The 14,170-nt window shown below is 35.6% G+C and overlaps 2 protein-coding genes across 3 annotated transcripts; one reads left to right on the plus strand and one right to left on the minus strand.

The window, feature by feature from the left end:
- Positions 1–3,617: 3,617 nt before the first annotated feature.
- LOC101268762 (tRNase Z TRZ2, chloroplastic) lies at positions 3,618–8,288 on the minus strand. The gene is made up of 9 exons (XM_004239672.5): positions 8,081–8,288; positions 6,815–7,316; positions 6,469–6,631; positions 6,310–6,380; positions 6,130–6,225; positions 5,935–6,048; positions 4,318–4,386; positions 4,164–4,238; positions 3,618–3,847 (listed from the first exon to the last, which is right to left on the minus strand). The coding sequence occupies exons 2-9, from the start codon at positions 7,220–7,222 to the stop codon at positions 3,758–3,760; spliced, it is 1,086 nt and encodes a 361-aa protein (XP_004239720.1). The 5' UTR covers positions 7,223–7,316; positions 8,081–8,288; the 3' UTR covers positions 3,618–3,757.
- A 409-nt stretch (positions 8,289–8,697) lies between these two features.
- Positions 8,698–13,528, plus strand: LOC101267607 (uncharacterized). Of its 2 annotated transcripts, none has more exons than XM_010323039.4 (7): positions 8,698–8,836; positions 8,948–9,001; positions 9,279–9,342; positions 10,152–10,269; positions 10,438–10,883; positions 11,340–11,613; positions 12,265–13,528. In XM_010323039.4, the coding sequence occupies exons 3-7, from the start codon at positions 9,308–9,310 to the stop codon at positions 13,318–13,320; spliced, it is 1,929 nt and encodes a 642-aa protein (XP_010321341.1). In that variant the 5' UTR covers positions 8,698–8,836; positions 8,948–9,001; positions 9,279–9,307; the 3' UTR covers positions 13,321–13,528. The 2 variants fall into 2 exon arrangements, with proteins under 2 accessions (XP_010321341.1, XP_004239716.1); XM_004239668.5 differs by having other exon boundaries at positions 11,415–11,613.
- The last annotated feature ends 642 nt before the right edge of the window (positions 13,529–14,170 follow it).

Here is a 14,170-nt window from a genome sequence, read left to right on the forward strand (position 1 = left end):
GGTAAAGACAGATTTTATCAATATTCATGTGCTATATAATCCATGAATTTTTTTATTCAGAAATCCCGAAACAAAATGACCGTAATTTTTCATGAATGTCTATTAAGACCTTAGAAATGAAACCAGTTCGTTCCGCGGGGAAAAATTATGCATATTAAAGTTCAAACGATTCCAGAAGCAGGCAAAGATAGATTTACTAATTTTCGTGTAATATATCCCATGGATTTTTTATTCGAAAATATCAAAATAAAATGACCGAAATTTTTCATGCCCATCCTTAAGACCTTAGAAATGGAACCAGTTCGTGGCACGGAGGAAAATGGTGCATTTTAAAGTTCAAACAAGCCCTTAAGAAGGCAAAGACAAATTTGACCGAATTTTGTGTGCTATAGCTCATGGATATTTTTTTTTGATCTGGAAATCCCAAAACAATATGGTAGAAATTTTTCATGGATGTCCATTAAGACTTTAGAAATGGATCAGTTCGTCCCACAAGAAAAATAGTGCTTTTTCAAGTTCAACGAGTACCAAATAAGGCAAAGACATGTTTTTTTCAATTTTTATATGCTTATAGCCCATGAATTTTTTAATCTAGAAATTCCAAAAGAAAATAGCTAAAAGTTTTCATGAACGTCCGTTAAGACCTAAGAAATGGAACTAGTTCATCTCGCACGAAAAAATGGTGGATTTAAAAGTTGAAACGAGCCCAAATCAGGCAAAGACAGATTTTACTAACTTTCATGTCCTATCCATGTACTTTTTTAAATTCGGAAGTCCGAAAACCAAACAGACGAAATTTTTCATGGACGCCCGTTAAGAAAATAAAAATGAAACCAGTTCGTCTCGCGAATAAATATAGAGTATTTTCCAGTTCAAACGAATCCCAAAATAGGAAAAGACAGATTTTATCGATTTTTATGTGCTATAACCAATGTATTTTTTTTGATCAAGAAATTTCTAAATAAAATGACAAAATTTTTTCAAGAACATCTGTTAAGACCTTAGAAATGAAATTAGTTCATTTCGCGGGAAATTTATGCATATTCAAGTTCAAACGAGTCCCAAAGTAGAGAAAGGTAGATCTTACGATTTTCATGTACTATAGCTCATGATTTTATTTTATTTGGAAATCAAGAAACAAAATGGGCGAAATTTTTCATGGACGTCTATTAAGACCTTAGAAATGGAAATAGTTCATCCCGCGAGGAAAAATGGTGCATTTTAAAGTTTAAACGAGCCACAAAGCAAGCAAAGATAGATTTATCGATTTTCTATGTTATAGCTCATTCATATTTTTAATTTGAAAATCTCGAAACTAAATGCCCAAAATTTTCATGAAAGTCTGAATAGACGGTAGAAATGGAACCAATTCGTCTCGCGGGGAAGAATTGTGCATTTTAAATTTCAGACAAGCCCTTAAATAGACAAAGACAGATTTTATTGATTTTCATGTGCTATAGCCCATGAATTTTTTTTAATTTGGAAATTCTGAAACAAAATGGACGAAATTTTTCGTGGACGTCCGTTAGGACCATAGAAATGAAACCAATTCGTCTCGCGAGGAAATATAAAGTATTTTCCAGTTCAAATGAATCCCAAAGCAGGAAAAGACAGATTTTATCCATTTTCATGTGCTATAGCCCATAGATTTTTTTTAATCCAGATTTTTCTAAATAAAATGACAGAAAATTTTCATTAACGTCCATTAAGACGTTAGAAACGAAATTAGTTAGTTCCGCGGGGATAATTTTACATTTTCAAGTTCAAACGAGTCCCAAAGCAGAGAAAGACAGAATTTACGATTTTCATATGTTATAACCCATGATTTTTTTTTACAATTGGAAATCAAGAAACAAAATGGAATTTTTTTTTATGTACGTCTCTTAAGACCTTAGAAATGGAAGTAGTTCATCCCGCGAAAAATGCGCGTGTTTTTCCCGAATTGCCAAAAATCTATAACTATTGCACACGAAAATCGATAAAATCTGATATTTTCTGCCTTGGGGCTCTTTTGAACTTAAAAATGCGCGTGTTTTTCCCTCAGGACCAACTGACGCCATTAATAAGGTTGTAATGGACGTCCATGAAAAATTTTGGCAAAAAAAATTCAGAATCCCGAACCACCAAAAATTTATGGACTATAACACATGAAAATCGATAAAATTTGATATTTTCTGCTTTTGGGCTCGTTTGAACTTAAAAAATGGCAACTTATATAACACTTCCTACCAGTTGCATGTTTTCTCATATCGGTGAAATGTTAGTTAAAGTTCTCGAGAAACAAACTGTGACAAGCTTTTGTGAAGTGGGAAATATAGCACCTTCAAATGCTTTAACATGTGAAGCAAAAATAACTTGCTTCTGAAAATTGTGGAAAAGAGAAACAAAGCAAGTTTGTTCTCACTCCCAAATGAGACATACAGAGTTGAATGTTCTTTTTGCTTCCCAAGCCATTCAATGAGTTCTGTTTCCTCCATATCTTCAACATCTTGAATTACTACTCAGACATATAATCTATGTACTTTCCTTGTATTGCTCTACAGCTACTCACAAGAATGACTCTATCACCTTCTTCATTCACATCAACATCATAGGGATACTCTTATCAGTTTCTCATAGTCCTTGAGATAGAAATGGCCAAAGTAACAACACATTGCTAAACTTGAAAGGCAAAGTCTTATTATTGGGATGTTGAGACTTAATGCAACCCTTGCTGCCCATGGCATCAACTATTAACACATCTAGTTTTGTATCTTTCAGGATTTGGTAAAGTTGTGGTTCTGATATCATGAAGGCTTTGTAGAGGGTGGATTGAAGATGGAGTGGGAGACCATTTGTTGTGTGGTAATGAGGAGGAGGTTCAGACATGTATGGTAAATGGAATTCCACTAGCTGAATTGAACAAGAGTACTTGTGTGGGATTTTCTTCTTGATGTAACTAAGATTAATGGGAGTTGAACACAAATCAATGGTGAAGCCTCAAAGAAAGGTGTGATATGTCCATAAGCTAAGTATGGAAACTTTAGAACTCTCAAATTTGTTGTTTCATGTTATATAGCCATGACTTCTCTTGTGTTCTCTCTCTCTCACTCTCTCTATGTGAATGTGTTTGTGTGGAAGTGATTGTGTAGTGAAGCTATTAGTAAAATGAGTGAGTGTGAAAGTGATTGTGTAATGAACCTCTTTATAGCTATGTTATTCGAACTCTTCAAAATGTCCTTAGGTGCGTATCGAATCCTTTAAAACTAGTGCATTTTTCGAAGGACCCGACAAGAGTACGACAACATTTTTAGAGAGTCCGAGCAACTTTAACTTTATAGTACTATGTTGTGTGTGAAAGTGATTGTACTATAGTACTATTGTGTGTAAAAGTGATTGTGTAATGAAGCTCTTTATAGTACTATTGTGTGTGAAAGTGATTGTAATGAAGCTATTAATAGAATTATTGTGAGTGTGAAAGTGATTTATGTAATGAAGCTCTTTATAGCTATGTTGTTCGGACTCATCAAAAATGTCATCAGGTTCGTGTTGGATCATTCAAAACTAGTACATTTTTGAAGGATCCGACACGGGTACGATAACATTTCTTCATAAGACATTATTGCTGAGATCATAACTTCTATACAAAACGTTGATATGAATAAACTCTATGAAAATATTTTGAATTTAAAACAAAATAGTCGATTTGATCTACGAATCTATTCTAATCATCTCGAGGTATAATGACAGACCAAGAGGCTCTAACTAGAAAAAATAGCTACAAATGCATTGATTTGAAGCCCTCAGTTAAGGCAACCACTTTGGCTGATATCTGGGGTTGCAACTTTGATATACCTTGTCGGATTTCCTGTAATCGACGAGGGAAAATGTTATTAGGAGAATTCCGAGAGGAGGAGGGAATTCGCACACGTTCGATGTTTACACCAAATCAATAATAACAAGATATGTGCATGCACTTTCATCACTTAACAATGGTTAATTAACGTGTGTGTTTTCACCTCGAAATATATCTAACCATAGAATAAGTGTGGTTTGGTGTGGGATGGGGTTCTTCCTATCAAAATAAATCGAATTTGAAAGCATATAAGCATAGGTGTGGGTGAGAAAACAAGGAAGAAGTTGAATAAAACTGAAAACACTAAGGTTGAGACCGAGTAGACTACCTCAACACTGTAGCGTGGTGAAAAATGGGTTAAAACGAGTGTTTTGTTCCGTATCCATTTTGCTTGCTCCATTATCTGCAACACCAAAAGTTGGAAGAGTTGTATCCAACATCATGATAAATATTATGTAAGTGTTTCAATGATTCAGGTATACCTCGTATAGATGGGTATGACCGTGCTCTCGTGCATGCTCAACACTGCAGTTGTCATCCAAGAAAGTTGCCTGTCAAAGAAGAAATACGTCCTCGGGATGAGATTAAAGCTCGATCCTAACTGCAGCATCAAAATGCTTCCATAAGGTACAACAACATACCCAGTGTAATCCCATATGTGGGGTCTGGGGAGGGTAAAGTGTACGCGGACCTTATTCCTACCTTGGGAGGTAGAGGGGCTGTTTCTGATAAGACTCTCGGCTCAAGGAAAAAAAGAATTAACAGGAGTGAAGAAGTCATGGCAAATGCTTCCATGAAGTGAGTTAAGAAATTGTTCTAATTGTTTCATCTACTGACCATTCGATTTTTCACTAAGTCAATAATAAACATTACAAGGATAAACCAGTTTGCCTTTAATGGACTTATACAACTAAACAGCTATGGCATTAGAAACAAAGGACTCCAAAAGTTGATTATGTATTTATGCCAAAAAGTACATATCTACCTTTCATGTAATTGACTCTCTCTCTCTCTCCTTTTATGACCGAGAAATCCGTCTGAAGCTAATTCTTTGGCCAACTTACCCTTCAAAATACGGAGAATGCCCACCCCTTTCCAGTTAAATGCCTGAGTTAGTTCACTTGACGCAAGGCTCAAACTTGTGACCTAAAGACACAAGTCCCTCAACCTTTGCCAATTAAGCTAATCCATGGACACAATAATCAGGTAAGTTTGCTTTAAGTATGTTGCTAAACACACAACAATTCATCCTTTTAAGTATGTTGCTAAAGGAACTCAAGTTCGTAATACAGTATGGACTTTTATCTTTTTGATATTATTTTTCATTTTTGCTGCTGCTGCAGGCCTGCAGCCTCAAGGTTTATGTACTTGAAATCTAACAGCATTCTCGAGAGAGATGAACATATTCAGTCTGTCAGTTAACCAAGTAAGATGCTAGAGTTGTACATCATAGCCATGCAATCAATCAGAGTGGAAAACCACACAGATGTCACAGCATGATTCGCGCTAATTAATCATGTTTTTCCACTCTTTATGTCGTTTAAGGACAAAAGTAGCAAATTGAACCTCAAAGCACAGAAACAAGAGGAAACTAAAATGAAATACTGTAACAGAAGCTACTTGATTTTCTATATCCATGGAAAACTAATAAAAACATCAAGGTAAACCGCACAACTGTTGTTCAGACCATACACATAAGAAGCCACTTTGGTGTCCTTCCCTATTTCTTGTTACCTTTTAGGCCTATAACGATTAAAACTCAGCCAATAAAGTCTAGAAGGAATCAACATACAAACTAAGAAAGTTAGCAAGATAAGCAGCAAACTGCAGCACATACAGTTTGGGCCTATCCTTGATGAACACAATATAGATCGGCCTAAATAAAATAATATTTAACCCTATACCTATACTTTTAGTCACTCAAGGAGTTAGAAGGAGAGTAATTACAAGATAACTCATCTGAACTAAAACAATCAGTACCAATTAAGCATTAGTTTGAGAGTAGAATATGTCAATTAACAAAATGCCGAAACCCACAGAGGACACTGCTTGAACATGGTTATACCAATTAACTTAAATGCTTATCCATTCAGCTATACCTCAGTTATAAGAACTTTTGCCCGCAAGGCATCAGCACTGCGAGGATCAAGATAAAAATCCGATGCTGTATCTCCCGTGAAGGCTACTTCTGGACACAACACACTATCTGTAATCTAACAAATGATAATTTTCATTAGACAAGAAATAATTTCAGTCACCACTCTATCACACAAGTTATGTAACAACTTATGAACCTGAACACCCGATTTCTTCAGTTTCTCAATTTTTTTCCCCTCTAGATGAATGTATTGCTTCTTCAGCTTCTTTCTAACTGAGTATATCACATAGCCCTGGAAAACCCAAGAATGAAATAATAAGTCTATAACTTGAAATGAAAGGTTTCAAAGTACCCTGTAGAATTGATGCAAACAAACCTGGCTAGGAATAACATGGTGAGTTCTAACTGGCCTTACTACCAGGTCATTCCGCATCTCATATGTTTCCCCTGAGTTCAAAGTTGCAAATACATTTAAAATGTGGAGATAAGAAAACTTAATGGAGAAGTAAAGCATGTAAAAAAAAAGAATATTTACCTACATCTAAAGCAATCAGATCCAAATTCAGTTCCACCTGACTCATAGATCTATGAACATCTAGCAACTTTTCTACATCCTCTTTTATGGAAGGAGGCACAAAGACAGTCGGGGGCTTCAAGCCGTACAAACCGCGAGTAGCAATATACATAGGAAGTCCACCCTGAATCAGAAGATAAGGCAAAAGTCAACACTGGCTACAAAGTTCAAATCAAGCCATAAGAAGTGTGTTGTTAGCACCAAGAATTGTGCATAGGCCCATGGATTATTACGTAACTAAAACAAATTTCTTCTTTCTGAGAACATTGATTACTCAAAGCATAGAATTAACAGAAGAAAAACTTACAATGTGGTCAAGATGCGCGTGAGTGATAAACAAGAAGTTTTGATGAACGGCCCTTGAAGGACATCTCCCAATATCAAAAGCAGCCTTTAGTTGTGGCACAATAACACAGGTCTCATGCCCACCAATCGAGTGTCCTTCAATTGAATAGCCTTCAACATTTAACCCTTTGCGGATTACCTCAGCCCTGGCTTTTCTATACTCTTCTTCCTCTATAGCTCTCTCAATGGCAGACAAGAAGCCGGTAGAGGAGCTTTTGAAAGCACATGGAGCTGGAAGACTGATGTGTGTTTGCTTTGAGATACCATGGCTTGGTTTTTGAACATTATATTGAGTTTGGTTTAAGGTGGAAGGGTAAAATGTGGAGAATGAAGGTACTTTTGGTATTGTAGTGGCTAGTGAGATTTGCATTTTTGAATTGAAGAACACATACAGATAGATGTACTCTGAGCAGGAGAGAAGGGGTCGAAATGGTTTTTGTGCTTCAATATTTGGATTACAACCCCTAAATTGAAACTTCATTCAGTTAACTTACAGTTTCTAAATCCAAAAACACATAAATCTAACAAAAAAAGACACAAAACATGAGAACAAGTCTACGACACATGATATTAAGATATACATATTCAAGTTCAACTATGACCAAATCCCATACTAGTAGGGGCATGCTATATGAATCCTTTGTGTCAATTCTTCTCTATTCATGTTCATTACAAAACAAGATACTTTGTCCATTTATGCAAATTAATACTATGATTCTGAATCATATTAAATGATCGAAAATACAAAGAATTTGCAAAGCAACTTATGTTAGCACATATTTCAATTTATACACACAGAAATTTGCTAACATGCACTTAACTCGACCCCTTCAATTTTATATGTGGCAATTACTTCTACAAGAAACTATCACTTTTCCTACATCACTTCAATCCAATTTACATTATACCTTCAATCGTTTCTTCTTATAACAAATATAACTCCTTCTTTCCCAAACTAATCATCACTATTCGTATCTCGAGTGTCAATTTGACTAATCTAAGGATCTAAATTTGATAAGATTAACTCAACATTTAATTCCAATAACATACAAAAAGTACTCTAAGTTGCAATACTATACTAATATTCTTTAAATTGTAAAAAAGTTGTGATTTTTATTACCTGTTTTACACATAAACCTATTTCAAAAATATTAGTAGGAAAATTTCACACAGAAATTACTAACCATTAAAGCAAATGCAAATGAAATAACAATTTTAGGGCTTATACCTGAAATGAAGAATGAAAAGAACCAAAGAAGCTAACTTTGTATGAAGAGAAACTCAGTTACAACCAGAGCACCGGCCGCCGTCAAAATTTTCCGGTTTAATTTACTATCGGCGCCGGAAAGAGCATGTACTTTTCCAGTGATATTTTGTAAAAATGGTAGAGAGAAATAGAGAGAGGGATAAGGTTTTCAAAATAGGAGCTTTTTTATATATATACATATACATATATATATATAATATAAAGAGTAGTTTTTTTTTTGTTTTTACTCGGACGATGACGATTTCAATAAAATTTTCTTCGATTTTAATAAAATTTTCTTCATATTCAAGATATTTGATGATTCAAATAAAATTTTCTTCGATTTCAATAAAAAAAATTTCATATTCAAGCTCGAACTCTAGATATTTTGTTAAGAGTGAAACATTCTCAGTAATGCATCATAAGACATGTTGATCTAAAAAATATTTGTCTTAATGGTATTTAAATTTAGTTAAAAATATTGAACTCGGACTTCCTTATATTTAGAGAAAAGAAAAAAATAAGGTAAGAAACCAATATTCGTTTTTCAAATCGAATATTCGTTAATTAACTGAGCTATTAAAATTTGCATTGTGGTGAAATAAACAAGTTGCTTTTTTCATTTCCAAAGCTACCCTTTTCAGAAACTCATGCCAACACACTAAAGTAAAGCAAGAATTCAACTACTCCATTTTAGGGTCTCAAAAAAAAAAAACTGAAATCAGGTTCAATTTCAAGGTGGATAAAGTTCAAATCTTTAACTAAGCATTCTTGATTCAACTTTTTTTCTGAAAAAATCTTTGAATTTGTGTGTTTGGGTGCTGTTTTATTCACTTCATTTATTTGCAGGAGCTGAACTTTGAGCTATATTTTACAAGATGGGAAAAAAGATCAAGATTTGAGGTACTGAATCTTTATGTATGGACTGTTAGATTTAGGCATATTTCCTATCTGGGGTTTAGTTTTGTTTGCTTTATAACATCTTTTTAGAGCAAATATCCAGTAAAAATTGTTTCTTTGTTGAAGATGAAGAAAGTTCAAATTTTTATTCAATTACTTGTCTTATTATGTTTACTAGTATTCTTGTTTTTATTTATTTTTCTGAAAAAATCTTGATGGGTTCTTTGGTTCTTACTATTTGGGGCATTCAAATGATTTTTTTGGGTGCTGTTTTATTCAGGAGCTGGATTTTGAGCTGAATTTTGTAAGATGTCAAGTAACGGGAAAAAAGATCAAGATCAGAGGTACTGAGTCATATGTGCTTTGTAGACATTTCTATATGAGTATATACATCTGTGTACTTATGAAGTGTTAGATTTTGGCATAATTTCTATTTGGGGGTTAGTTTTGATTGCTTTACCACAGCTCTTTACAGCAAAACCCCAGTAAAGATTGTGTTTTTAGCCCTGCTAGTGCAGCACAAGTAAGCGGAAGAAGTAAAAATGTTTTCTTTTATTTAGATGGAGATGGGGATTGGGATATGAGATGTGGTTGGTATATTTCTTGTTTCTTTCTGGTTCAGTGCAAAGAAAGCGGAAAAGCTTCTGGAAATATTATTTTTCCAACAATATCTTGGATAGTAGTGATAGACTCAGTATAATGATTCATTCAAGAGCTAAATCTTTTTTGTTTGCCTACAAAGTAATGAGCTTAAATGAATAAGTGGGGAATCATATAGCTGACTCCAACGTGTTTGGGACTGAAGTGTAGTTGTTGTTGTTGTATGAAGTAATAAATGGAATTCATTATCTGTTGTTCTACAGAGAATATCACTTGCAGGAAGTATAAGGTTCTCTATGAGATGAAGTACTGAAATGCTTACTCTCCATTGATGAAGAAGAAAGATTAGAGAGGGAATCCCCATTTGGGAGGGAGAGGGAGTGGTGAGAAGGGGGGTATCAATGTCTCTAGGTATACAATCTCGTTGAGTTCTTGAAAAGATCCGAACTTTAGTGGTGTTTTCATATGCTGTCGAATATTTTGTTCTCTCTGTCTATTGAGTTAATTGTTATTTAATAATGGATCCTAATATGTTATATTTTTCCATGATCAGGAAAACTGTTGGCATGGAAAATTCGAGTATGACAATTGAATTTCTCCGAGCACGATTATTGGCTGAAAGGTCTGTCTCACAAACAGCAAGGCAGAGAGCTGATGAACTAGCTGAGAGGGTTAGTAGTTTAACAGTGCATAAGCACCAAAATGTTGAATCTTTCTTCCTTCCTCTTCACATCAAGAGCGTAGTTTATTTTACCAACATCTAATTGATCATTCCCCGTTCCAAGAGTTTCCGTCATTGCAGTGGGAAATATGAATGTTTTGTAATTAATATATTATAGGTCTTGGAATTGGAAGATCAGCTAAAGATTGTGTCACTACAAAGAAAGAAGGCTGAGAAGGCCACAGCAGCTGTTTTATCCATCTTAGAGAATGAAGGAATAACTGATGCTTCGGAGGAATTTGATTCAGGCTCTGATCAGGAAGCAATTTTCTCTAATTCTAAAGGTGCTGACTCCACTGACAACAGAAATGAGTATAAGCCAGATCCATCAAATGTGAAAGAAAGAGAAAATGATGCAGACATCTCAAGCTCCGAGATTATATCTTCTCCATCAACTGGCAGAAGTTTGTCATGGAAAAGTGGTAAACATTCTTTGCCATCTTTTGAGAGGAACAGATATACTGATTCTGCCTGGAGGAGGTCTGGTAGTTTCGCGTCAACTGGAACTTCTTCGCCAAAACGGGCTGGAAAATCATGCCGACGGATAAGGCGCAGTAACACCAAGTAAGTTCTTCGATAAGCTCACTGATTGGAGTATAACATATCATGATGCTTATATCTTTTAATTTGGAAGTCTTGATTGAGTGACAGGGTCACATTTAGCTCGACTTTATCTCGCAGGAACTTCAGGAAGGCTTTATTCAGAAATGTCAATATCTGAATCCCCTAGGCCCTAATCCTTGATATCTTGGCCTATTATTATTATTATTTCTGCTCATGCCTACTTCATTGCATTGTACTATCTGCTTCCCGAGGGAAGAATATATTCTTTTTGGGATATTGCCTTGGAGGTGGGGGGAGAGGGGAAGTTTCAGTTAAGATAATGTTTGGTCAATTCCTGATACATATTTTCACTAGCTACATGCATATCTCCTTGTGCATTTAGATCAGTAAAGTCACTTTAAGCATCTTTCTCGTTATCATCCTTCATTTTTTATCCTCATTTCTTTTGTGGACCAGAACGGTCACTGATGAATGCCCCCCCGAGCATCTTCCTTCTTTTGCTAATAATGGGCATCAATCCTTAATGGACAGTGCTGGAAATAATGATGTGAACGATCAACTTCACTTACCTACTTCAGAGACATCGGAAAATCAAAGGAAAGCCGATGAGAGTGATGAAGGCATGGAAAGAGCTTTGCAGCATAAGGCGCTGCTTATAGGGAAATATGAAGCTGAGGAAAAAGCCCAAAGAGAATGGGAAGAAAAGTATAGAGAGAATAACTATGCACAGGTATATATGAATTTTTGATCAAGCACGTGCATATTATTCATCTGTTGGCTACTTGATCTGTGCAAAGACACTGATGTTGAAGATCGTCATTAGACTAATATACTCAAGAACATAACCGGCAAATAATGAGGGAATTCCTGATTAATCTACTCATGTCATAGTTATTTTTTAATACTATCTTATTTTCTCCATAATTGAACTATAATCTAGTGCTATATTCTGGTTTGTAGAGTTAAGTTTGTCAAGATTTTTAGTACCGGCTTCGGTGGTGTTATTCTAAAGTAATAACGGGAATGCTACTGATATGTTCCGGTCATGTGTCCATGTATGGTCTAGTCATGGATGAAGATACGTCGTTTACTTGTTTATTCATGTGACCTTCTGAAGCTTGGATGAAGGATTCGGATTGCGGTTGGTTGGTCAGCATGAAAATGGTCAAACCGTGATGAACCTTTATATGGAAAACAAAAATCCATATAGCTCATCTCAAATAGTCTGAGATTGATGTGTAGTTGGTCGGTTGATCACATATTCCTTAACTTGTACTGTTAGTTTTGCTTCTATTTGTGGTCTTGATGCATTTTGCTGCTTTTGCTTTAGTCCAGTACGCACCTTCACTATTCATTTAGTTGACTTTAATAAACTACTCAGGATTCATGTGACCCCGGGAATTACTCGGACGTGACTGAAGAAAGAGATGACATGAAGGCATTTGAGCAACCATATTCTGCTGAAATGATTAATTTGCAAAATCATGCAAACAAATTCCAGGAAGTTGATATTCCCTCCACGAATGGAGTTACAGACAATGTTCCATCCAATCCCCATATCAGTACAAGCTGCAGGAAGGATCAGAACTGCAGCAGAATTATTAATTCCGAGTCCCCAGCTTCAGAATTTGCACTTCCAAAATCTAATGGGAGTTGTCCAGAAAATGATGGCCCAACACCTGCTTATTGTCACCATCAGTTACCGTCTTCTAATGGTTCCCCTATACAACCCTTGGAGAATAGTATCTCGTCTTCTGGAGGTAGCAGTTTGCAAGCAGGACAAGCCTTGGTTTCTGGGGATGCTTCAGATAACATAGGTTCTATCCTGGGAGCACTTGAACAAGCTAAATTTTCTATTAGCCAACAGATCAACGTCTCGCCAGTAGAAGGCCGATCGTCCATAGAACATTCTATTCCTACTGCTAAAATTGAGGACAGATTAGACATTCCTCCTGGATTCCCTGGCCTTTTTAGACTACCAACAGATTTTCAACTTGAAGCAACTACAACAGCCAGCTACCAAGGTTTTCCGTCAAGGTTCAGTTCAGCGAATCATTTTCATGAACCTGGCTATAATCAATTCTCAGCTACCCCTTACATGGAGTCTCCATCAAATGCTATTACAGGTCTACCATATACCACTGGATTCGACTACCTTAATCCTCCCTCGAGCTTTGGTCATCCATTTTCTAGTAAATCAACCTACCCCACATATCCTTTCCGTCCCAATACAACAACTACTGTGTCTCAATCCCAAGCAAGTTGGAGTCCGCTATATGAATCCTCACTAACCAAATCAAGCCCTGTTGTAGTGCCAAACTTGTCCTCAGGCGAAGACGTATTCTTAAGATCCCTTCCAAGGAATGAGACAGGTAAACCTCCATCATTTCCTGTCTCACATTATGATGCTCATATGAGACCAAACATGTATAGATAGCTGGCATTGCTCACAGCACTACATTTCATTAAGAGATAGACTCTACTTTCTTCATCCAATATGGTTTCTTGAGACCAGTATGAGTGGTGTAGCTATGTATCTAGATATTTGAGTCTTATTGTATTAGATGTGTATTTTGTAAAGTCTTCTGGAATCAATAAACTGTCAGCAAATTACCTTTAAATTGAACTCATTGGATTTCAAGCTACTTGTTGTTGCAATTTTAGTGATTTTTTACACATAAATACCTTTAGCGTCAAAAGTATTGAGTTCAGATGAACTTGAAACCAAGAGGGTTTCACTAAATTGGTGTATATGCTGAACAATCCCCTTCAAGGAGATGTAATAGAAAGAATGCTACATTCTAAAACACCATATATAGAATAAATGTTTTGTTTTCTCTAAAAAGATAAAAACTAAAACACCTTTCAAGAATGAGAGGTTTATTGCCACATCATTGCTTGTTTAATTTGTAAATTCTCCCTTACCCCTTAGCATGGACTTTCCATGTTGGTTACTACTACTCGAGGTCAAGGACGGGGTTGAATCGTCATTTTAGAATTTACAGTCAGATATATTTCCATTATGTTACCTAACTAAATACATCACCTCATATATACCCAGCCATCATGAGTTGCTTCATGAAATGACCAAGTCAAAATGTCAAAGTAAGTGTCTTTGATAAGATCTGCTTATATATAGTATATAATATCCCTACAACCCTGTTTACTCTTTACCAAGAAAACTACACCACTATATAAAACAATTGTGATATGAAACATCCAATTGAATTCCTAAAGATCCCCAACTTCTCAAAACTTTTACTAGTCTTTAATCCAAAATCCTCTCT

Source organism: Solanum lycopersicum, chromosome 5 (assembly GCF_036512215.1).
Source record: "Solanum lycopersicum chromosome 5, SLM_r2.1".
NCBI classification, from domain to species: domain Eukaryota; kingdom Viridiplantae; phylum Streptophyta; class Magnoliopsida; order Solanales; family Solanaceae; genus Solanum; species Solanum lycopersicum.